The sequence below is a fragment of the Kryptolebias marmoratus genome, linkage group LG3 (assembly GCF_001649575.2).
Source record: "Kryptolebias marmoratus isolate JLee-2015 linkage group LG3, ASM164957v2, whole genome shotgun sequence".
Lineage (NCBI taxonomy): Eukaryota > Metazoa > Chordata > Actinopteri > Cyprinodontiformes > Rivulidae > Kryptolebias > Kryptolebias marmoratus.
Window position 1 is genome coordinate 20468601 of NC_051432.1, and position 23270 is coordinate 20491870.

Below are 23270 nucleotides of genomic sequence, written 5' to 3' on the forward strand. Positions count from 1 at the left end.
GTCATGCTTTTGTTTGTTTTCTTTTTTTCTCTTTATACACCAAACAGTTCTGCAAACTTACAAAGCGCAAAGTCAACCCTTAAACTTTTTGTCTTTCATAAAGGAAGCTGCTTTGGAAAAATTAAAGGCCTAGTATTCTAGTATTGAAGGAATGCATGTCATGCACCGTCCTTGTGTCCTTTGAGTTTTAGACTGGGATCGTCTTACGTTGAGAAATGACAGCAGTTTTGGTCAAAATTTGAAAATAAGATACACGCGTAAGAGCAAAAAACTCTCATTGCCCAACTTCCTGTTTAACAATAAGCTCCTGTCTTTGTACTCTAATAGACAGCCTGGACCTTTTCAGGAAACTTAAAATCATTTCAACAATTTAAAATCATGTAATAAGGCTATTCTTTTTTAGACGTATTAAGAGAATTATGTGGAAATACTGTCTGAAATTGCTCATTTCGGTTTGATAAATAAGTCTGTTGTTGTGGATTTATGACGTCATTTTAAAGATAATTTTTTCTCTAAACTCCAAGTCATGACTAATGTGTAGCGAAATATCACCATCTGTTGGTTCGCAGTGGAAATGTGTCACACCTTAAAATAAATTTCCTACTGATGTATTTGGATCAGTGTTTCATAACTTATACTGTAGATTACGAACTTCAGCCTTTATCTCTATTGCTTGTTAAGTTTGTCCACAAAATATAAAATAAGAATAAAAAAACCTCCAAAATCGAAATACGAGAATATTTTCTAATATCAAATCTTGTGCCACCAACTTTCAATAAACATAATCTAAAGCTACACAAATAAAAACGATCTACAAAAGCATAAACAAAAAGAAGAATTACACAGATTCATGAGAGCATTTTGTCTGTTCAGACAGCCAGGTGTGACAGTGGGAGCTGTGAGTAAATGAGACAGAACTGGAGCTGTTAGTCAAATGGAAACAGAAAATCCCCACCAGGCTGGGATTTGACAACCAGATGAACAAGGAGTTATATTTTCTGACCTGATGAACTGCTCCAAACTGTTTGATGCCAGCTAATCATTTCAGGTTTTACTGCTGACAAAAAAAAAAAAAAAAAAATCAATCAACAACCAGGCAACATCAAACCAAATCCCACTCACTGTCAGCTGAATTCAAAAATAAATAAATAAAAAGCAGAGGAAAATTACCAGATCAGTGGCTGAGTGAATAAATCATCCTGTTGTTCAGGAGCAGATTGTTTCTGTGATTCGTGTGTTTTTTTTGTCAGCAGCTCCATCTAGTGGTAGTTTGGTGGTAACACACAACTTTCCATCTATGGCTTTTCTGATAATGAATAAAATGAAGTGAAAGCTCTTTCTCTAAATCATTTTAAATATTTTATTTTACTACACTGATAAAATTGAAAACAAAAGCAAGACTCAGAAAGGCATAAAATTAATTTAAACCATAGTTTTGGTCAAGTAAAGGACTAACTTTGTAATACCATAATGCACATAACAATCTCTTTTAAACCTCATTTCTTTTTTGTAAATTTTAATTTCTGATACATGTATAATGTCCAGTGGCTTTGTGTTTGCTCTGTGTTTAGGTCCCAGGCTTCAGATGTAGACAAGAGGACAGAAGATCAATTATATGTGTTGTAATTTGTGCCAATCTAAAGGTTTCACTAGCATTTTTTCATTTAAATGTGGAAGTGAAACATAAAACAATCATTACTGTTGCATGTGGCTTTTATAACTTTACTCTAAATCCTTGTCTGGTACATTTACCACTTAAAAATAATAAAAAAAATGCAGACTTGTTGTGACTGCTTTAGGTTTAAATTAATAAATGAGCAACGGGGGGCCTTGTAAAAAAATCAAATTGTACCTTTCCAATATTTTGCTCTATACATGTATTTATATACTGATAGTCACCCTGGTATCATAACTCAGTGTTTTTATTCTTAAGAGCAAAATTTGTAAAAGATACAACTGCAGGGTTTGTGTGCAAACCATGCAGAATTGTGTGCCCTGAAAACTGGAAATAAACAGAAAATCTATAATGGCTGTATCTCTGAGCCACAGCACCGTACATGCCGCTGCTTGGTGCCACTGATTTAACCATGCAAGAATTTTAGGAAGCCAGCGAACACAGAGGACAGATGGTCCACACCGAGGACCCTAAACGTCTTAGTGCTGACACTGCTGTGTGTTAAATGAGCAACATGCAAAAAGTGAGAAACAGAAAATGTTTCTTTCAAGCTTGTTTTATTTGGTGTGGAAACTGAAATCACATGAAGCTGCTCAATGAGCAAAGTTGCCATCCCTTTATGATTTCTCTCTCTCTCTCTCTCTTTTATTTGGCTGTTGTGCTGTTCATTACTAATTTCATGGTTCGTATCTGTCAGCAAACGATTGCCAACTTTGCTTTCTGTTTTCCTTTTTTAAAACTCTCTCAACAGCATCTTTATTTTACAGGGATGTATAAGAAGTAGGAGATCCTCCACATTCAGACTCTGACATGAAAGGACGATAATCCAACACCTGTTCCAAAATGTCCAGCTATGGATACAAATCATATTATTAAGCAGGACAAGGTATTGGTCCAGGAACCTTGGGGTCTCGTCTCTGCTTTGAATGATGTGTTTCTGGGGCAGTTTTCAACTGGGAGTGGAGTATCTGGCATGATAATCAGCTCCTCTAAGTCTGAGTACATGGTTCTCAACCAGAGAAAGATGGAATGCTCCCTCTGGGTTGGGGGTGAGTCCCCAAATGGAGCAGCGGAAGTTTCTGAGTGTCTTGTTCACAAATTATGGCAGGATGGAGATGGATCGATGGAGTTGCTTTAGTCTGTCTAGATGAAAAAGGACCCAAGGCTAAAGGCAAAGCTCTCGATTTACTGGTCCTCTCTACATTTCAGCCCTCACCTATGGTCATGAGAATTGGATCATGAGCAAAAGAACAAGACCCCAGACAGTAGCAGCTGAAATGAGCTTCCTGCACAGAGTGGACAGGCTCAGCCTTAAAGATAAGGTGAGGAGCTCCATTATCCGAGGGGAGCTCGGAGTAGAGCTGCTGCTCCTCTGCATAAAAAGGAGTCAGCTGAGGTGGTTCAAGCATCTGATTAGGAGGCCTCCTTCTGAAGGTTTACTGAGCATGTGATACTGAGAAGACACCAGGCCACACTTAGAACGAGCTGGAAGGATTACTTATCCTCCTTAACCTCGAAATGCCTTGAGATTCCCAAGGAGAAACTGGAGAATGTCGCTGGAAAGCAGGAAGTCTAAGTTTCCTTAATGGACCTGTTGCCTTCATGACCCAATCACATACAAAAAGAAAATGCATAAAATGTTATGAATACAGGTGGAAAGACTCAAATAAATGTAGGGTGACTTTGTGCATATTTTCTCACTTTTTTTCCTGATTTGATTGTCAGTCTGCTGCAGAAATATTTTGGAGAGAAAAAAACAGCAATCAAACTGGACAAAGCAGCAACAGAAATAGATCTGCTGATTAATAAATCCACATGTAACAAACAATGAAACAACAAAAGCAAAAAAAAGAAGAAAAAAAGCATCACTGGTCCAAGTTCTTAGCTACAGCCTCTCCAAGAGACATTCATAGTTTTAAAAAAATGCAAAGCTACTGCCTCTAAAAATAAGCTACAGGTTTCAGTGTCTTGAATATCAGAGAAAGTAGCTGTGAAGGAAGACTTGCTGATGTAAACCACAGCTTGCCACAGCACAGCTAGTCTCTGACAGCCTGAGGACTGAGTGTGTGTTTGCATTCTTTTAGCTTAGTCTCACATGGTCTTTATCTCTTTCTTCTGCTCTCTAGACTCTGTCTCCACACATGACGCCTTTTGTGACTGCAGCAGGCAGCGTTGGTGTGCTTGCTTTGCTTAATCACAACCTGCTCAGTGGGGTTAGTTTTTCTTTTTTTTAACACTTATTAACAAACGTTTGTGACTGTTGATGAGTTCATGTAGCAAAGGATATTCAACCTGGAGGCAGAACACAACCAAACCAAACTGAAATCGCTCGTCTGGTAATCAAATTCAGATTTGGTGGAAAGTGTTTAAAAATTCTTTTTGATCATGTTTAAACTTTAGGGGAGGAAAAAAAAAATCACTGATGCCAAATTTGTTGATGATTCCGATCACCGGGAGTGATATGAATGAACAGAAACCTATCATCTCTTTGTGTTTTACCTTTATTTCTTTATGCATCTTTGAGTCATTTAGTGTCATTTTAATAGCTTTTAAATTCTTTTTAGTAACAGCATGTCATGATTAGGTTTTTATATCAACCCAGTTTAACACATTCTGATAATTGGAAGCCACGCTTATTAAAATCAGCAGTTGATCATTTTCCACCACCATCTGCAAGTTTCTTTATATCAGTAGAAACTCCGTATCTCTTCTCATATGTGAATCTCTCTTCTGATTTTTCCTGTTTCTCAGAGTTAAAGACCTGAATAATCAAAGGCTCATTTACAAATGATCGTTTTTGTGATTCAGGTTTTTGAACCCCCCCCCGAGTTCACAAATGAGAGCTCTGCATATTAATGATTGCATCATCACAATGGCATCAAAATAAGTAGAAAGATGGTACAGAAATACTTTACAGTAGAAGACACTCACATAACATTAAATATATGGTGAAAATTTTAAATAAACTGTCACTGTTTGGGGGGTTTTGGTGCGTTTGATTTGGTTTTCTCTTGATTTTTGTTTTTCAGTTTGTATCAGTAAGTTATTTCTGCCAGTGTTTTCTGTTTATCTGTTGTTGTTGTTTTGGTTTTTTTTACCTGTTCTGTTTTTCCTGCTCATAGTTTCCTCCAGTTATTGTCTTGGCATCACACACCAAGCAAGTCGTCTAACAACCTTTACCTTCTTTGTTTTGTGACTCAGGCGTTCTTGTTGGACTCAATGACTGCAAGGGGACAGATCCTGGAGCTGCAAAACAAGCCCTCTCCATCCCCTCTCCACCACTGTCCTTGACAGTCAGCATGAAGACTGTGAAAGTGTTTTATCAATTCTTATACATGTGCATCACATCCAAAAATCTCCACTTTGGTTTTCTCTGCCCAAAAGACACTGCACACAACACAGTACCTGGACTAGTCATTGTTTTTCTCTCATATGAATAATGTTTTCCACTGATGTGTTGATTGAAAAAAGCCTTAAAATCATTCCCAAATTAATTGGCAAAAGCATTATTTCTCTGAGATCAATGCGGATGACTTGAATTTTTGGCATTGTGTTTTGACACACCTGAATGACTCCAACCACCAAACTGGAACAACTTCTAATTGTGGAGAGCTGATTTTTTTTAAATCAAGTTTATTTAATTAGCAGCGCCTGGCTCCTGATTCCTGTGGCAGAAGGAAGTAGTTGTTTAGCTTTCCTTTGCAATCATTCATCTGTTCTACCTAAAAGTTATTGATGTATTCCTGGAAACACAAAGAAGTGCACTGTTTACCATCAGATGAGCACTGGTCTCATTCATGGTTGTTGTTTTTTCTTGTTCTCGTTTCTTGTAATTGTTGGTGCAGTCGGCTCTTTTGATTGATTTTTGACCTCCCAAACTAAGTCATGATTCTCTGACCTTAAAAACAGTTACACAGATGACTAATTATAGCTTTGTTCATGATAACAAACTTCATGTAAAAACTCGCTCTCCTCTTCTACTCTATGTTTAGTCTCAAAAGATAAAACTGTTTTTTGGGTTGTGTTTTTTTAAAACCTGGAGGTGAACTTTTACAACATTTCTCGGCTGGTGTGTGCTCTGGATTCTCTGCATATTCTTAGTTCCCATGTTCCTTCTCTTCCTAGCAGTAACAAGCTTTTATCCCACACCAATAAACTGCTTTTCCCGCAAATTGGCCAGCCTTTTTTTTCTCCCCAATTCGCTTTATAAATGAATCCAATCTCAAATGCTTCTGTCTTCACCCGACACTTTTGCCAAAATCAATCTGAATTAGCCAAAATCATTTCAAAGAAAATAACCAATTACTTCCCGGAGAAGGCTTCTAGTTTACTATTGAAAAGGCCCCGACACATTGGCACATTCGCTAATGATGCACTAGCAGGCAGAAAGCTGCATGTCTTTTAGAAAGGCCAGACTGTGGCAGCTACTTAAACTCCAAGAAAAGAAACTCCAGTCGAGACCCGCTATTGAGACCTAAAGTGCTATATTTGTAAGAGAAGTCAGAAAAGGGCATTGAAAGTTTGCAGTTAGCAGAAGCCAAAACCTGCATGAAAGAGAAAACTACCGCAACAGAAAGAAGGAAGCTGGCAGAAAAGGCATCAATTAGCGGAATAAAATGGCAAACTTCACCAGCACTCGATCACGTTACACGAGGTGGGGAGCAGAGACAGGAAGAAGTTCAGCAGAACTTCTAAACATCACCATCATGATTTTATTCTGTGCCCTCGGTCTCCTCTCATTATATCAGGATTGGTTCAAAAGTCCGTGTCAGTTTTAATAAAAGAAATCAGCACTTAGAAAATTTGCTGAGTGTGAAAACTCATCCGAGGAAGCCAACCACATGAGGAACAAAGATCCCCAACATGAAAAACCCAAACAGGATGTGTTAAAGACAGCTCTAAGCTTCAGACAACTTTAAGGAGCAGTTTTCTCCAGTTTCTGTCAAAATTTTAAGGATTCATGAAGTAAACTATCTTTATAAGACTATACTTTAATTTTACACTGGACTAATTTGAGTTCCTTTAATTTCCCTGAGGCAGTATCTATAGTTTTCCCAACAATATATACTCCTTGTGTGCTCATGTATACGATTGAAAACAATGAATTTAGTTTTACTCACCTGCTGACGTCTCCCCACTCTCATGTTAAAACCAGTGGTCACCAAAGCTGGGGTCAGGATCCCACTGTGGGCCGTGAAACACATCATGAGGGGTCATGAGGGGATTTTCAAAAATTAAATAAAATTTTATGATTGTTATTAGTATATTTATGCATTGCTTGTTATAAAATATAAAAAACAGTAGTCTTAAATCGGTAAAAATTGTTAGGGTTTGGGTTTATCTTGTGTTTTTGGGTTCAGATTGTTTCTTTTCTTGCCTTCATGTTTTGTCTTGTCTCTGTGCCTCCGCCATCATTCATTTATCCTCAGTCAGCTCTTGGTTACCTGCCACGCCCATCTCCACCTGCTCTCAGGATTTTCACTCACCTGTGCCCACTCCCCCTAATTGCCCTCTGCTGTTTAAAACCCGGCCATCTCCTCCATTCACTTGCTGGTTCGTTGTTCTGTTAGTGTTTGCCCGGTCGTGTCTTGGTTGTCTTGTTCCTACCTTGTTTTTGGATTTTGTTATGTTTAGTTCTTGCTGCCATGTCAGCTTTTGTTTTGATCATCTTTTATTTTAATAAATTTTCCTTTTTGAATGAGTCTGCGCTCTGGGTTCACCTCCTTTTCCCCACATTTTGTCAGAAAATATTGTAATTGTTGCCAGTGCTGTTTATATTCTTGTTTATTAGATATGTTTGTACAGAAATAATCACAACTTTATGCTGCTGATATGTTTCGGGTCAAAAAATAAAAAGTTTGAGAATCGCTGGTTAAAATGATCAAAGTTCATCTTTTTTTCTTTACACATTAATCAACAAACTTCAAAAGCTTACCGTACACTCTCATTTTTCCAGCATTTTCACGTTTTGTTTTCTTCTTTTGGACCAATTTCCTTTTGTTTGGCTATCTTAGTATTCCTCCCTAATAACTCTGTTTCACTGCTGACAAAACTCTCCCATCTTTTGATTTATTCAGACGCCCTAACAGACTTTGTACAGTCTCTGTTATGACAGCAACAGGAAGTGTCCCAAAGCCTGGGGTCTTTCAGTGAACCCNCACCTGGCTCAGCTGACTAACACCCCCCACACACACACACACACACACACACACACCCCACCCCCCAGTCAAAGAGAGAACAAAAACAAAACTCATCATCTCTGAATTCATAAAACATCCACATAAACAACAACACCCCCACCCCCCACCCCACAGTGGGAGCTTAAAGGGGACAGACAGAAGTCTCCAACAAATTTCAACAAACCTCCAACATTTGAGAATAATTTTTTTATGCACCTTCAGTATCATTTTAGCTTCACTATGATCCCTCAGTTCTAAGAGCAGCAAACAAATGAAATGTTTCCACACTGATGTAAATATCTTTCAAAACTTTGTTAAGGCTTTCTGTTTATGCACAGGTTGTATATGATGCAGAGGAATTCGACTTTTTCATGTTTTAATTTGAATTTAATATACAAAACTTACATGTTTTTTTTCCAGTAAAATGCCCACATAGGACCACAGCTGGGTTTAATCATGTTTTGTCTCTCTGGCAGCGGTTATCATCCTTGTTTCCAATTGGTCGGAGGGGCGGAAGGTGTGGTCTGGGTTCTGCTTCCATTGTGCGCTTTAATGTCAGACAATAAACTGCAGAGAGCGTCTCCGCGCGTCGCTCAGTGAACCTTTTAAAGCTTCATTTTAGTTTGTTTTTTTTTTAAAAAGAACTTTACATGTTCACTGAAAAGGTTTCCAGATTTCCCTTCTTTTTGCTCAGATGCATTTCCACCTGTAGGAAGGATGATCGTCGCCCCGCAGCAGAACAAAACAAAAGCAGCAAACATCCGAGCGCCGCGTCTCCGCTTCAACTCAGACTGAAGTTTACAGGAAGAGAGAGAGAGGGAGAGAGACAGAAAACAGAGGAGCACTAAAAGGATCCACTCGTGGTTTGATTACAGACCGGCGCGAGCGTTTCTTCCAGTTTGGCACCACGCGCGTCTTCTCTTCGCCGCGTGCGTAAAATAATAATAAAACAAAAACCACCCAGCCGCCGTGGAGGATGCGCACCGTGATATGAGCCGCCATGGCGTGGTGTGACCGCGGGGTTCAGACTTTGTTGGCCGTGGCGGGGGCCTTCGCCGCCTTCAGCCTCATGACCATCGCCATCGGCACCGACTACTGGCTCTACTCGCGGGCGTACATCTGCAACGCCACCAATGTCACCACCGACGAAACCCAGATGCAGACCAAGAAAGTCAAAGGCGACCTGACGCACTCTGGGCTGTGGAGGATCTGCTGTATAGAAGGTAAAGCAAACAAACAAAAAAAAAAACTTAATTTGTTGGTTATTGCGCACGAACTTTTCTTCCCTCGCAGCTCATTAATCGTCAGTGTTGTCTCTGAGTTTGGCAGATGCGCGCAGTGGTTCTCCTGTGGTGGAACTGAACACCAGTGTGTTCGGTTCTGTAACACCCCAGGTTGTGAGGTGATCAGATGGTGATCTGATGAAACAGCATGAACCAGCAGTTATAAGAGCTTCGAGTCACACCGTGGAGGGTTTCTCAGAGGCTGAGATGTTTCACGGCCGAAAAAAAACAAACGTGATAATAATAATAATAATAAAAACCAATTAACCCTGGATATTTTTCTGTTTCAGCATCAATTGGAATAAAAGCTTTCCCTGGGAACTCTGTTCGGAAAACTAGATTTTGCATGATGTAAACATGATTTGCGCTGCTTTGTTGATCCAGGAACTGTCCCTGGTTTCTTCTGCAGTTTGTCTCTGATCCCTGAGGGGTTTGAACAACAGGTCGATATTGTTTTGTCACATCTGCGCACACACTTACTGCCTTATTGGTTTCAAACCAAATCAGTGCGATCCGTCCTGAGGTCTCTGCTTCCTGTCGCTGTCCTGGTCCTTATGGTGCTGAAGCTGCTCATTTCAAATGATGAACAAAACAACTCAGAAATGTTCATTTCCGCAGCAGAAAAGGGATTTTTCGTGCATGTGCTAGTCTGTCTGTTAGCACAATATCACATAAACTACTGGACATTTTTTCCTGAAATGACTGGATGCTCATCTGCAGCTGATTAACTCTTGGAGACTTATTGATTCAAGATGGCCACCACAGCTAACTGACATTATTAGACACAAAAATGGCAAGAAGTTAGTCAATTTTACAGATATTGGTCTAAAATTTGGCGTGGTAGTAACTGAGACCCATATTCTTAGCATTTGCAGATTGCACAAGGTTTTTGTTTAAAACTTCAACCTTAACTGTTGGAGTGAACCATGTCTGTCTTGTTAGCAAAATATCCCACAAGCCACTGAAGAGGTTTTAATGAAACCTTCAGGAAATAATCACTGGAAGTAGCTCTGCAACTGATTAACCTTTGGAGCCATCTTCATTCAAGATGGCCGCCACAGCTACGTGACCTTAGAAAACACAAAAATGGATATGAACCAGTAGGTTTTAGAAATGTTAGTGTGTGTGGTTGTAGCTGAGAGTCCTTCACAACATATACTCTGAGGGTGACACCTGAAGATACTGCGTGAGATTGTGCATGCTGTTTTTTCTAAAAGTTTGACCAAAATCTTAGTCTAAAACTCACTATTAAGTCAGAGTAAAAACACTAATCATACAGTTGAGTGCCTGACTTGTTTTTCTCCAAAAACGGAGCGTAGCTGCTAGGAAAACGTGCATCTCACGTGTTTCCGTCTGATTTAATGTAGCATCAGGAGCCGGCAGTGTTGTGGCTGCTGGTCCAAGTGAAGAGGCAGCACTCACCCAGACATTTGTCACATACGCTGATGAATACAGTCATTAGAGGAGTCACACTCCAGGCTCCAAGTCGCTACTATTATGACTCATCCTGGAATTTCATGTGAAAAATCCCAAAGCTATTTATGGATTTCATGTAAAGTTAATCAAAAGACACAACCCTTCTCCAGACGCTTTGTACGAGGCTGCAGCAGATCTGAAGTGGGTTGCAGAGTGTTCTTAAACATCGCTCGCTTTTCCCTTTGGAGGGGTGTTGCACATGAAGCAGAAAAGTGAAAGCAACTCAGTCAGTCTTTCTCTTAGATCTTTTTGTTGTTGTTTTTCATTTGCTCAGAAACAAGCATATCATTTGGGCTCCCATTACATTTCTGTAGCAGTTTAGACAAAATATCTAATTTACATTCTACAACAAATGTAAAAACTGAGGCACACCTTTTAATTGAATTTCAAAATGCACTTTGGAATCATCCTTTCACTTTCTGCCATCTGTGTAAAATGTCTTTTTGTGGTTAATTTGCTTCAGTCTGTGGGGATTTCCCTGCCTGTGGGTAATATGGCGTCAAACCAGTTGTACTGAGTAAAATGAGCAGCATAAATAATGGCTAAGCCTCAGGAGATGCTGCTGACTTTACAGGAGAAATGAGGCGTGTCTCAATCATACAAGGACCGTGTCTTGTAGAAGAAGCCAGAGGTTTACTGAAAAGGAGCAACTGATGGAAAATTAACTTTTTAAAGGAAAAAAAAAAGGATGAATTGCTTTGCAGCAGGTCATGCTGAAATAAAACAAGAACTTTCCCTTAAGGAACATGCTCCTGTTTTCTGAACACGCTCAACTCAATCTGAAACATACAAAGTCCTCCAGGCAAACACTAAAGAGGGAAAAACCAAATCTTATGAAGTAGGGTTTTGTAGAAAGGTTTTTCAACAAATAATGTTTTACCTGCTGTAGATCGATTTTTGAACAACTTCAGTTTGGAGAAATAAAGTGAAGCCATAAAAATGTGCGATGTGAAACTGCTGGAGTCAATGTGAAAATAAAAGCAGGGGATGAAGAATTCAATTCAGTTTCTTTATATGGGGCCATTTCACAACGAAAGTCATCTCAGGGCACAAGAGTCCCACCTAATACTAGTTTAATTATTTTCTTGTAACTTTCACTTCAATAAACAGCCAAAGTGGCAAAATAAAGCTACTTATGGAAAGAAAATTATGAGGAGTGAGGATTATATTCTCTGGGGAATCAGTTTAGGCCACCGAGGGGGCGCCGTTTGTCCAATCTGATGAATTTTGATCCAAAGTTTCTTTTTAAACATTGCTACTGATCGTTGACTGACGGTGACAGTAGATAATTGCTTGCCTGACAGCTCATTTTTGGGGGGCATTTGAAAGCTTAAACACAATGCTGCACCCTGATTTGAAGAAGCTTTCTCAGCAAACAATTTAGGAGTTCCAGTCACTGCCAGTCAAAAGGGAGGGGTGTTTCTCCTAAAAAAGGAGGCGAGAACATTGCAGAGAAGCTAAATACTAAGTAAGTATTTATTTCTGGCTGGATTGATGAGCTAATAGTTAGTTTGAGCAAGACCAAGAACTAAGTTGAATGTTTCTGTTTGAAGACAGTTTTAATCTAAAAGTATCTCACAGTTGCTCATGCAAATAATTTATATCAGGGGGAGGCAACCCTGGTCTAAGAGAGCCACTATCCTGCATGTTTTACCTGTTTCCCTGCTCCAACACACCTGATTCAGTGGTTAAATCACCTCTTCATGTTCTGCAGAAGCCTGTTAATGACACACTGATTCAAATCAAGTGTGTTGGAGCAGAGAAACAAGGAAAACATGCAGGTTAGTGGCTCTCCAGGACCAGGGTTGCCTAGTCCTGGTTTATATAAACTTATATACTGCCATCAGTTTTACATTACACAGCTATGGGCAGAAATATTATGATATTCTTGCTGGAAGTGCCCCATGCTGCTCCGGAAATGCTACAACTAGCTACTGCTGATGATGATTGGGCTTGCAAATATTCACAAAATCCTATTTTAAAGAAACGTGTAAAGTTAACAGGGATGTAAATATTTATAAAATAGCATTCTCTGGAATGGCTATGAGGTTTTTGAGATGACAGCACGTCACATTGTCAGCCCTGTGTTTTCAGCTGTCAGCTCATGAATCTGGTCAGAGTTAAACTCTGTTTCTCCAAACTGAGATTGTTCAAAGAGCTATCTACAGCAGGTAAGACACTTAACCCCACTTCAAAAGACTGGAACTATCCCTTTAAGTTTGTCTGACATTAAATAGTCAAATTCAGATGACTGGAAAATCTCCATTTTTTAATAATCTTGAGTTTGTGTGTGTGAAGTTGTGTGCGTGTGTTTGCATGTGTGTTAGCCTCATGAATGCATTAGAAAGAAGTCAAAGGCATCCTCTGAGAAGCAGCAATAGAAATGTGATTCTGGGTTGCCGGGGGGAGGTTGCCATGGTGAAGCTATGCTGAGTAATAAAAGATGGGCTCAGATCTCACAGATAAATAGGCTCTGGGGAGACACCTCCCCCATTGAACTCTCTATCTCAGTTTGCTCTGTCGTTCCACCGTCATTCCCCCAATTATTTTCCTACGCTGGCCTTCTGTGCACATCTTGATTCTTTAGTGTCATGTCTCACCGTGCCTTCATCTCATTCTTCAACTTTTAGATAAAACAATCAATAAATCTCTCCAGCTATGCTAAACCTATGTGCCTGATACCTTCAGAATAATGTTATCTTGTGATTGAGTCTCTGCATTGACTCAGGGGGTGCTCTCGGTAAAAAAAATGATTCAAAAGGAACTGGTGGAAGTTTGAAAAGAAAAGCATTCAGAGTGCTCTTATAGATGCACAGAATGAGTGTTGAAATAGACTGAAAGAATGAGTTTGACTCTGAGGAGCAAACAGACTGAGGCTGTTTCATCACTTAATCCCAGAAGTTCTTTAATTTTCTTTGCCTGCTGTCTCAGACATCAGCAACAAAAAATGCAGAGTTTCACTAAAAAGTAGCACATCAAAAATATTCAGTGGTGGGAAAGATAATACAGTTTAAAGGTCCTTTATATGCTCTTTTTTGCTTTAACATGTCCCAGTCTGTGCATCAGTATAGGCATGGTGAACGCATATCTTATTGTATGAAATATCTATTAATATCAAAATGTGTCAATCATCTGAGTTACCTGTGATGCCTCGCTGCCACAGGATACAGAAAGCCTCTCAGGCACAGAAGGAACCGCTGGTGAATGCAGCTAATCAGCTGATTTTGATTTCCAAGTCACAACGGAGCTCACCACCAGCCACACTAACAACTAATGGTGCACGCCTTCGCAATAAAATTCACAAGATTTGATGGAAATCATAATTCTACAGCCTTTTACACCTTTTATAAACAGGACTAAATATATATGATGAGCTGTTGTTTCTAGTCTGAATTAAAAACCTAGCATTCCTTGAAGGAATGTATATCACCCACCTCTTTACATGCCAGAGTTTTAAGTTAAAAACATTCTATGATGAGAACAAAAACAGTCATTGCAGTTTTTGAGTGATGCTTTTCTCAGTCTCGTGTGAAACTGCAAAATGATAAGGTGTGTTAGTTTTGAGGATGAGTCTCAGCTACCATAAATTTCAGCCTTTCAGAGGTAAAGCCATTTATGTGTTTGCTAAGGTTGATTGGTGACCATCTTGAATCGGGATGAGTCTAAAAGGTGATCAGTTGTGGAGACAGAGACAGATGCTTTGCACTAATGAAGTTGTTCCAAATACAGATTGATAGATTTATTGAACCTATTTGGGAGAAGCTCTGTAAAAGTTTCCGTGTTTCTCTATCAAACACTCTGATTTATTAAGACAATATCACAGGAAGCATACTTTGTTTTGGTGTTTTTAGATTGTTATTTCGGCTGTAGAGCCCATTGACTGTGCTTTATTTCTCTTTTTAAAAAACATTCTCTTGTTAAATTAAGAGCTGAAGTGGTGTTACTTTCTTTCAGGGTATGAATAGCAAGCCAGGCTCTTTCAGTCTGCATCTCAGTCTGTTTTGGGTTTTTATGAATACTAATAATGTCATAAATCTGATACTTGTGCCACTAAGACTCTAACTTTGTGTAATCAGTGATAACAAAGACAGAAGTGACAGGATGTTACAGTGAAACCTGAGTCAGACTTTGAGCTGAAAGTCTAACCCTCCAATATTTATAATCCTCCAATTCTCTTAAACGTTTAAAGAGATGTTTTCTCAGTGAAAAGACTGGATCTTTGAGTAGATGGTGCCTGGGGGTCTAAAATACTCAGAGCTCCAGATCAACCTCTCCTCAGCACATCTAGATGGAACTGGAGATTTCACCTTAACTCGTGTCTCAGGATCATCAAATCGTGTGTCTGATCAAAATGTGTGACTGCTTTATTCGTTTTTATACCAGTTTTCCATGTCAAACCTTACAACGACGATGCAATATTTCCTCATTAACTTTTTAATAATGAGTCACAACCAAACTCACTGTGATTTTGGCTTCTCCACAGGTATCAACAAAGGAAGCTGTTTTCGGATCAATCACTTTCCAGAGGATAACGACTATGATACAGACAGCTCAGAGTACATCTTACGTAAGTCAGTGCAACCTCTTCATCTTCAAACACTTCAGCTTTTAATCCTCTGTCTGTTTTTTCCCTCTGTGATGATGGAGTTATCACAAGGATACTTAATGTGTCATGACATCTCTATCCCCTCACCATAAAAGCCTGATGTTATGACAGTAATTGCAGCTCTGCTGATAACGAGGTGTGTTGTGTTGACGTGGAATAGAGCTTGTCTCAAAAAGAGTAGACTTTACTCATGTAAGAGAGTGTTATACAGAGTATTTTAAGTTTTAGTGGGATGTTTCTGTGAAGACCTTGAAAAAAAAATATATCAGGCTGTTCAACATCACTTATATATATATATATATATATATATATTGCACTAAAGTCATGGATACTAAAGCAACAATTATATTTATTCAATACAACACAAACAGAAAAAATAGTAACAGGCTTACTTGCTTTGCTTCATGGAAAGGCAGTGAAAACTTCTAATGAGCCCCTGGTATTACCAGAAAAGATTCACCTGATTTATTGCCACTGGTGGCATCATGTTTAGACCATGTGTAGGTCTGTTATTTACTGCAAAATAAGCAGCAATTAGGCTGCGTATACAAACATGTGAAATGCACATCGCCCTGCATGAACTGTTGCTTTATGCATACTGGTACAAATTTATGTAGCTAATTTGGTAAGCATCCTTATTTTGTTAAGACCAGTTTTTTTTTTTTTCTCAAACCTTACAATGTCTTTCTCTTTGTTAAAGAAATCATGGCAAAAAAAAACTAAAACAAGAAAAATAAGAGTACAAAATAAATAAATAACTGGAACATTTTTCTTTTGACTCAGCGTTTAATATGACCTACCTAAAAGAAAGACAGTTCTGGGTTAGAACTTTCAAGTGGTCTTCTTGTTTTCAGGTTTATTATAAATTCGACTGAATGTGGATTTAATAATTCTTAGTTTTTTGTCAGCAGCTTTAAAGCATTTCATGTTCGCACATAATAATTTTGTCATCTGTTGTACAGCATTGTCCAAACAGGGAGCATCCATACAGTATTACTGTTTATGGTCTGCTGTGTCTGGTGTTTTTTTTCTAAATACAAACTGGATACCGGGGTTTAGGAGTAGGCACACTCAATGGTCACACATGTTTGTGCTGAATGCGGTTGGCTGCAGATCAGGCTCCCTAGTGAGTTTTTTTCCCCCCACAGGGGTCACAGTGCAGCCAAGATGGAAACCATGAACTCTCTTTAGGCTCAAGAAACAGCAATAAACTAAAAAGAGTTTTGGGCACTAGTTTGATTAAATAAAAATGAATTTTGTTCAGAAGAATTGGAAGGTAAAACTTTTAGACATAATAGCTGTGACTGATGTCATCCATTCAATAAAGGGTTTTACAGATTTGTGTCATAGCACAGTTCAAATACATTTTCATGGTGAAGGATGCTAGTTACCAGATTGTTTCCTGTAGCAGGAGAGGTTTTGAACATTAGTAACTCTGGCTGGATGGCATACTCAGTCATCATGTGGTGAGTCAGACCACTTTCTCTGACTTCTTAAAGCCTGTTGGTAGTTTGTTTGTCTACTTTGTTTTAAAGTTTACTGTCTTTGGGTCATAAAGCTTTGGCATCACGTCAGCTACTAGCAGCCTGCTCTCATCTGTTCTTATCAGAGCAAACATCAATATGAAAGTGTAGTTGAAAACACCACAATATCCTTTTTACAAAGATGCAAAAAAGTTCAGTGATGCAAGTACATATAGCACTTTTAGCCATGAAACCTCACATCAAATACAATATGTTTATTTCCATTTTTTTCACTTATTTTAGATTAATTCATTGTTGGTTCATTACAGCTACTTGATCAGAGCCAAAATGGCAAAGTTAGAAAAACATATTTGCTTATATTAAAATACATCCTGTCCGGATTTTATTTTCCTAACTGTATTACATTTTGTTGGCTGCCTAGGTGATGAGTTAAGAACACATTTATCTATACAGACCAATAAGATAAGCACTTACTTGTCTATTTAAATTAATGTCAAAGTTAAGATCGGATTAAATCTATACCTAACTGGGTTGTATCTTCCAGGCCTCCCACTGGGAGCCATTTGGTTGTTACATTACTTTGGTCTTAACCAGGAGTCATCAGCAAAATTAGCCAGAGATTTTCTAAGAGGATGGTACTGAGGAAAGCTTTTGATTGATGATGTTTCTCATAATTATGGCTATTTTTCTCTTTTTCCAACTTCTGTTTCCATAAACACTGTATATGACTTTTTGCCATGTTGTTTTCTTTTTCAAAAGTTTCAACCAGTTTTATACTTTTTTAGTTTTAATTGAGAATATTTTCTTGTGACTTTCCTTTAGATCACTGTAAAGCTGAAGGGTAAAAATGAAGAAGACATGAATTATGATCATTCCTAATAAAATAGACATTTTATTGAATAAAAAGTACATGTCATTAGAGTTTTGAGGTAAACATTATTTCCTGAAGAAAAGACATCATCAGCATCCATCCATTTTCTTTACTCACCTGTTCCACCTGGTCAGGGTTGCAGTTTGTGTCACTCTCCAGCGGTCTTTGGGCGAGAGGCAGGGTAAACCTTGGATTAGTTGCCATAGTTTAGAGTAACCAGTTAAACTAACATGCAAGTTTTTGGTCTGCACCCAAAGAAAACCCACACATTCATGGGAATAAATACAAAGTCCTCACAGAAGGATCCCAGCTAGGAGTGGAACCTGCTAACTTCTTGCTGTGAGACACCGGTGCCAACCAAATGTCCAAAAGCATTGCATTGTTTAAAAACTATTTGTTTTACTTCAAACTGAGGATACATTCTATAGCTACAATATGCTCAACACTCAAAGGGCCCTGACATGTTCAGCACCTGATTTGCTACTGTGTGCCGGGGACTGAGCTGAAATCAAATGCAGCGACTAAGTGAACTGATTATTGTCTTGGATTGGGTTAGGTTTATTAATCATTTCATTCTCTGTGGGACAAGTAGAAAAAGCTCATGAGCCAAATGTGGCCTGCAGGCCACCAGTTGATGATCATTATTCTAGACAGTAAAAGCTCGGTTGCTACTAAATGAATTGGTGCAATTTTTGTGCAGTCATTTTATTTCCCCAGAAGATAAATCCCACTTCTGTCACCAGCAGGTCTAATGTTTATTCAATTCCCTGCTGGCTTACAATGTTGACTTCAGGAATCTCACATAATATTTACTAATGTCTTTACTGATCTTGCGATTTTTTTTTTTTAATACCACTGATCAGGACAAAACTTGATTTTGCCCAGTACTGTTTCTTGTGATCAAAAGTTTCTTGTGATCAAAAGTCTAAAAATGAATGACACCTTTATCAGCACCAGCTGTTTACAAAAGATGCTTATTTTTATTCCTCAGGCAACAGATGTGCTTGTGGCAATACAAACAAAGATGTGATATGCTCATGTTGGTCATTTATATTCACTGTTGACTGGAAGGCATTGATGTCTATGTCTTGTTTGAACAGGTATAGTCCGTGCATCAAGCCTATTTCCAATTCTCAGCACAGTCCTTCTGATGTTGGGCGGCCTTTGTGTTGGTGTGGGACGGTTTTACAGCAGAAAAAACAACATCCTGCTCAGTGCAGGCATCCTGTTTGTGGCTGCAGGTAAGAGAACACAGAAGAGCACACCACAGATACACACACAAACTTGGATGATGATAAGTATATTCCATTCAAGGGTACAGACTGAAAAAAGAGGGGATAAGCAAGCAGATTAGTATTTTGTTTAGACGCATAAATTTGGGGCTCGCCTTCTCACGCCCATACAGTATTGTGACAAAAGACTGGATGCTCCATATCACATTCTGAAGACACAGTTTTGTCAGGCGTTTTCTTAAAGTAGCTTTTCTTTCATCTCATTGTCTGTCATCTCTACCTACATCTTGTTTTGTTTCCAAACCCTCTCCAGGGCTAAGCAACATCATCGGCATCATTGTCTACATCTCTAGCAATGCTGGCGACCCCAGTGACAAGAAAGACGAGGACAAGAAGAACCAGTACAACTACGGCTGGTCCTTCTACTTCGGCGCCCTCTCCTTCATCGTGGCTGAGTTAGTGGGCGTTCTCGCAGTCAACTTATACATTGAAAAAAACAAAGAGACGCGCTTCAGGGCCAAACACGACTTCATCAAAACCACCTCGTCCTCTTCGCCGTACTCCCGCATACCAAGTTATCGCTACAGACGGAGGCGTTCGCGCTCCAGTTCAAGATCAACTGACCCGTCCCGTGAGCCGTCCCCAGTGGGAATGAAAACTGGTGGAGGATCTGGAGGGGGAGGTTTGGGAATGGGTCTACCGATGGGGGATATATCCCTTTACGCCCTCAGCAGAGACCCTTTGAAGGGCGGTAGTGGGTCTGCAAGGCCATATAGCCCTGAGAGGGATACTGGATTTTTACAAGTCCACAACTGCTTCCAGAAAGACGTGAAAAATGGAGCAAACCGGAGGACCACGCCAGTATGAGGTCAGGAGTGTGTTGCTCTTTTAAACAATGATTTTATCGAAACACTAAATGTTGTGCAGATGTGAAAAACGTTTTTCACAGGATTTTTTTTTTTCCAGGCAGCAGTGACATTGAAAGCTTGTTTTGCTGACAGGCCTCTGCAACAAAAAAGGGAAGAAAATGTAAATATTGAAACAACGTTTTTCTGAAATGACCCAGCATCTCTTTTTTTTTAAAAAGAGAGACTGCAGATACATGTAGCAATATTTAATGAGTTTATTCCAAAATATAATGACTACTGTCTGAAAAAGTGACTTCTGCTTCGAGGTGAGGATTGAAAAATGTTTGTTTGTATTGGAATTCTTTAAAAACAGCCATTTATTGAATTTGCATGTCTAAAAGGTAACTTTTCTAGACTCGATGCTCAGTTTGATACAGACTCACAGCATTATTACTGTGGGGTTTTGTTTTTTTTGTGTGTGAAGTAGTGTTTTAGAAAATGTATCCTTTTACTGTTTGCCAGAATAATATTTGTCTTCAAAAGTTGTTTGCTAAAATTTAGTGACTTGTGTGATTGTTATAAAACCATTGTTGTTCTGTAGTTGTTTGTAACTTAACACAGATGGTGCTAACCTCATCCATACACCTTGGATAGTTTTAAATCCCCTCACCTACAGTTTAAATACTTTCAGTGTGATTCAATTAGCTCTCTGTGTGGATGTAAGTCATGTCATACGTGTGTGTTGCAGTGTGTGTGTTTGTGGCACAAAAGCAATGCCACATTGTGATGAAATGAAACTACAAATTTATGTAAATACTGATTAACAACAGCAACAAGAAAGCAGCCACAGTAAAGACATTGCATTCCATTTCACCGCGTGTTGAATCAAATGAACATTTTTTACACAGACTGCCTGTGTAATTTGCTGATCATTTGCTCAGGGATGATGTATGGAACAAATGAATGTCTCATTTAAGTCGGACAGACTGTTACGGTTGGTTCGTGTAAAAAGAGAGATAAGATCATACGCTGTGTTGTTGTGAATTAACTCAAATTCCCTGTTTTTTGGATTCACTGCCTTTGTGTAAAAAAACAATTTTCTATTGTAGCAAATTTTTGATCATGCTCCAAGAAATACACATCATGTTTACAGTATGTCAGTCTTAATGTTTCTTATTAGTAAAACTTGTTGGGAAAATTAGAGTTTTCAAGAAGTTTAAAAAAAAAAAACAATAAATAATTTTGTGTCAGGATGTGGTTATGTGACTTGCTTTTGCAGCTGTTTATTATGGTTATTGAAAATTGATGGTTTCCCAACTGCTGTTTTTTGTTGTGTTGTCTCTAATGATGAAAGGTAGGTGATCCTGTGTGTGTTCATTTGTCCAAATGTCTGTCTGTTAGCAAGATATCTTATCATTTAGAGGACAGATTTTAACAAAACTCTCAGAAAGCAATCATTGTTCAGTAACCTTTCAGTAACCTCAACATTATTCACAGCTAACCGGCGTTAGTAAACACAAAAATAGCTATAACTCAGTAGTTTTTAGTGATATTGAGCTACAATTTGGTATGGTAGTAGCAGAGAGTCATTCTCAACACATACTTTGAGCACTAAAAGATTATGTGAGATTTTTGTTTAAAACTTTGGCATTCAATACAGTGGGCAGTATGCTTTTTTCATGAAATGCCAATTTTGAATTTTTCTTGCAACCAACTAATCAGTTCATTGTATCTGTTTACATTCAAAGACAAAGAAAAATGATCTTGAACTAAAATACTTACTATAGAAAACTTTACCCAATAATTCCACCCAAAAGGCACCTTATCTTTTTGTTTCACCTCCTGATGTTTAGCCTATGGAGAAAAATATTTAGGTAATGTTGCAGGAATGACAATCTTGTTATGTTCTGCTATGAAACTGAATGGCAGCCAGTCGGGAAACCGCAGGGTGTTAAAGGAAATCAGCATCAGCCAGCATGATGCTTGACTGAACTAACAGGCTCCCAAATGCTCATCCAGACTTTGAAAAGTTTGTCTCCAGAAAAGAGTTGGAACAAAGTTGGCGTTTGAGTGTGTATGAGTTCAGCTTAGCTTCCTCTTGGTATAGAGCATGCTTGACGAATTTCCATGTCAGCTTCATGGTTTGTTTGTTGATTGGATATTTTTGTCAGAGGTTGGAATTGGTTTAATGTGGTTGCTGGTCTGTGAGTCCTCATCACGGTGGCTTCCAGACCAGTGAAAAAGCAAATGTTCTCTGCTCTTCTGGTTGTTTTCATTCAGGTCACTGAGATTTACAAGGGGATGCCTTGAATTAGAACAAACATATTTCCATTCTGTGTGTGACATGTTTCTTTGTTATGCCCAACTGGTTCAATGCCCATGTTTTCCATTCTGGCCGTGAATTTGAGCGATTCTTCTGCACCCGTCTCTCTGCCCGTCACCCGAGCTGTAAAGCCTTGTGACTCTGAATGCCATGGACCCTCACTGATATTTTCATCCACAATAAAGCTTCCCTACCTCCTGTTGTGTGCCAGTGAAAGATTTCCTCCAGTAATTGGGAGGAAAATGGCAGGGTCACCTCTCCATGCGGTCACAGGAATAACCAACATGCTCGTTAGGATTCAAAACTTACTGAGTGATTTATATACTAAAGACACAATGGTTGATGATGCCTGATGCATGGAGTACAGTAATATGCGTTTACTGTATATAAACTAACAGTTTATATAGCAGATTCACTGAATACAGGGTCAATTTGATCAAACAGATGATAATATAATAGATTCTTTAACATAAAATAAGTATTGAATCTTAAATTTGACTCTTTAGTATGACTACAAAATGATTCATGAAACTGGAAATTAAAAAAGCATTTTGCTGCTGTAAATCTGTAGCCTTTCAGATGACTGTATGACAACAAAACTTCACAAACTTCCATCACGTTCACCAGTGAATAAAAGTGGAAGTCAGATCTGATTTCCTCTTCTCATGCATCTTTTCTCCTCCCAACTTCTTTTTGATAATTTAAAATGGCTGACATTTTTCTCAGCATGGGTTTGATTTTTCACTCCCTGTTGATATTTATGCCATACTGTCAATCCAGGAAGTGCAGGCATCCATTAGGATGGCATCTGTCACTGTGCTAAGACTGGATTTAGCCAGCAGCAGTTGGAGCTTAACCCTTTTCATCTGCTGTGGCACAAAAAATGGATCAGATCAAGATGGTGGGATGTGACTTCCAATTATCTAACAGTTTGAAAAAACATTCAAGTATCAGATTTCAAAAACTTGCTTTACTTTAGGTAAAATTATTTAATTATTAATAAGAAAATAATTTAAAGGTGTTTTTAGGGTGTTTCTTTGCCTAAAAACATACTTTCATTTTAAGTTATTGGTTTTCTTACACTGTAGAAAACAACATACATTATTCTCTTTATAATCACTTTCTGTGAAAAAAAAATAGAGAAAATTCAAAGAACAAAATAAAAGTAAATTTACCTCTACATTGCTAAAAATATTATGGCAATAATAACAGCAGAACCGACTTATAACTAAACACTTCAGAGTAACTTCAATTTACCGTTTTCCAAAAACTACACCATTAACCCGTGTATAC

The 23270-nt window shown here is 38.6% G+C and overlaps 1 protein-coding gene across 1 annotated transcript; it reads left to right on the top strand.

The window, feature by feature from the left end:
* The first annotated feature begins 8388 nt into the window (after positions 1 to 8388).
* LOC108247208 (voltage-dependent calcium channel gamma-4 subunit) lies at positions 8389 to 20888 on the top strand. Its single transcript, XM_017435158.3, has 5 exons — positions 8389 to 9077; positions 15097 to 15180; positions 18675 to 18815; positions 19120 to 19674; positions 19773 to 20888. The coding sequence occupies exons 1-4, from the start codon at positions 8855 to 8857 to the stop codon at positions 19671 to 19673; spliced, it is 1002 nt and encodes a 333-aa protein (XP_017290647.1). The 5' UTR covers positions 8389 to 8854; the 3' UTR covers position 19674; positions 19773 to 20888.
* Positions 20889 to 23270: the final 2382 nt, after the last annotated feature.

Coding starts and splice junctions, on each gene's coding strand:
- LOC108247208 (XM_017435158.3), top strand. CDS start 8,855: ATGGCGTGGTGTGACCGCGGGGTTCAGACTTTGTTGGCCGTGGCGGGG. Junction 15,181..18,674: donor CAGCTCAGAGTACATCTTAC/GTAAGTCAGTGC, acceptor TTGTTTGAACAG/GTATAGTCCGTGCATCAAGC. Junction 18,816..19,119: donor CATCCTGTTTGTGGCTGCAG/GTAAGAGAACAC, acceptor AACCCTCTCCAG/GGCTAAGCAACATCATCGGC.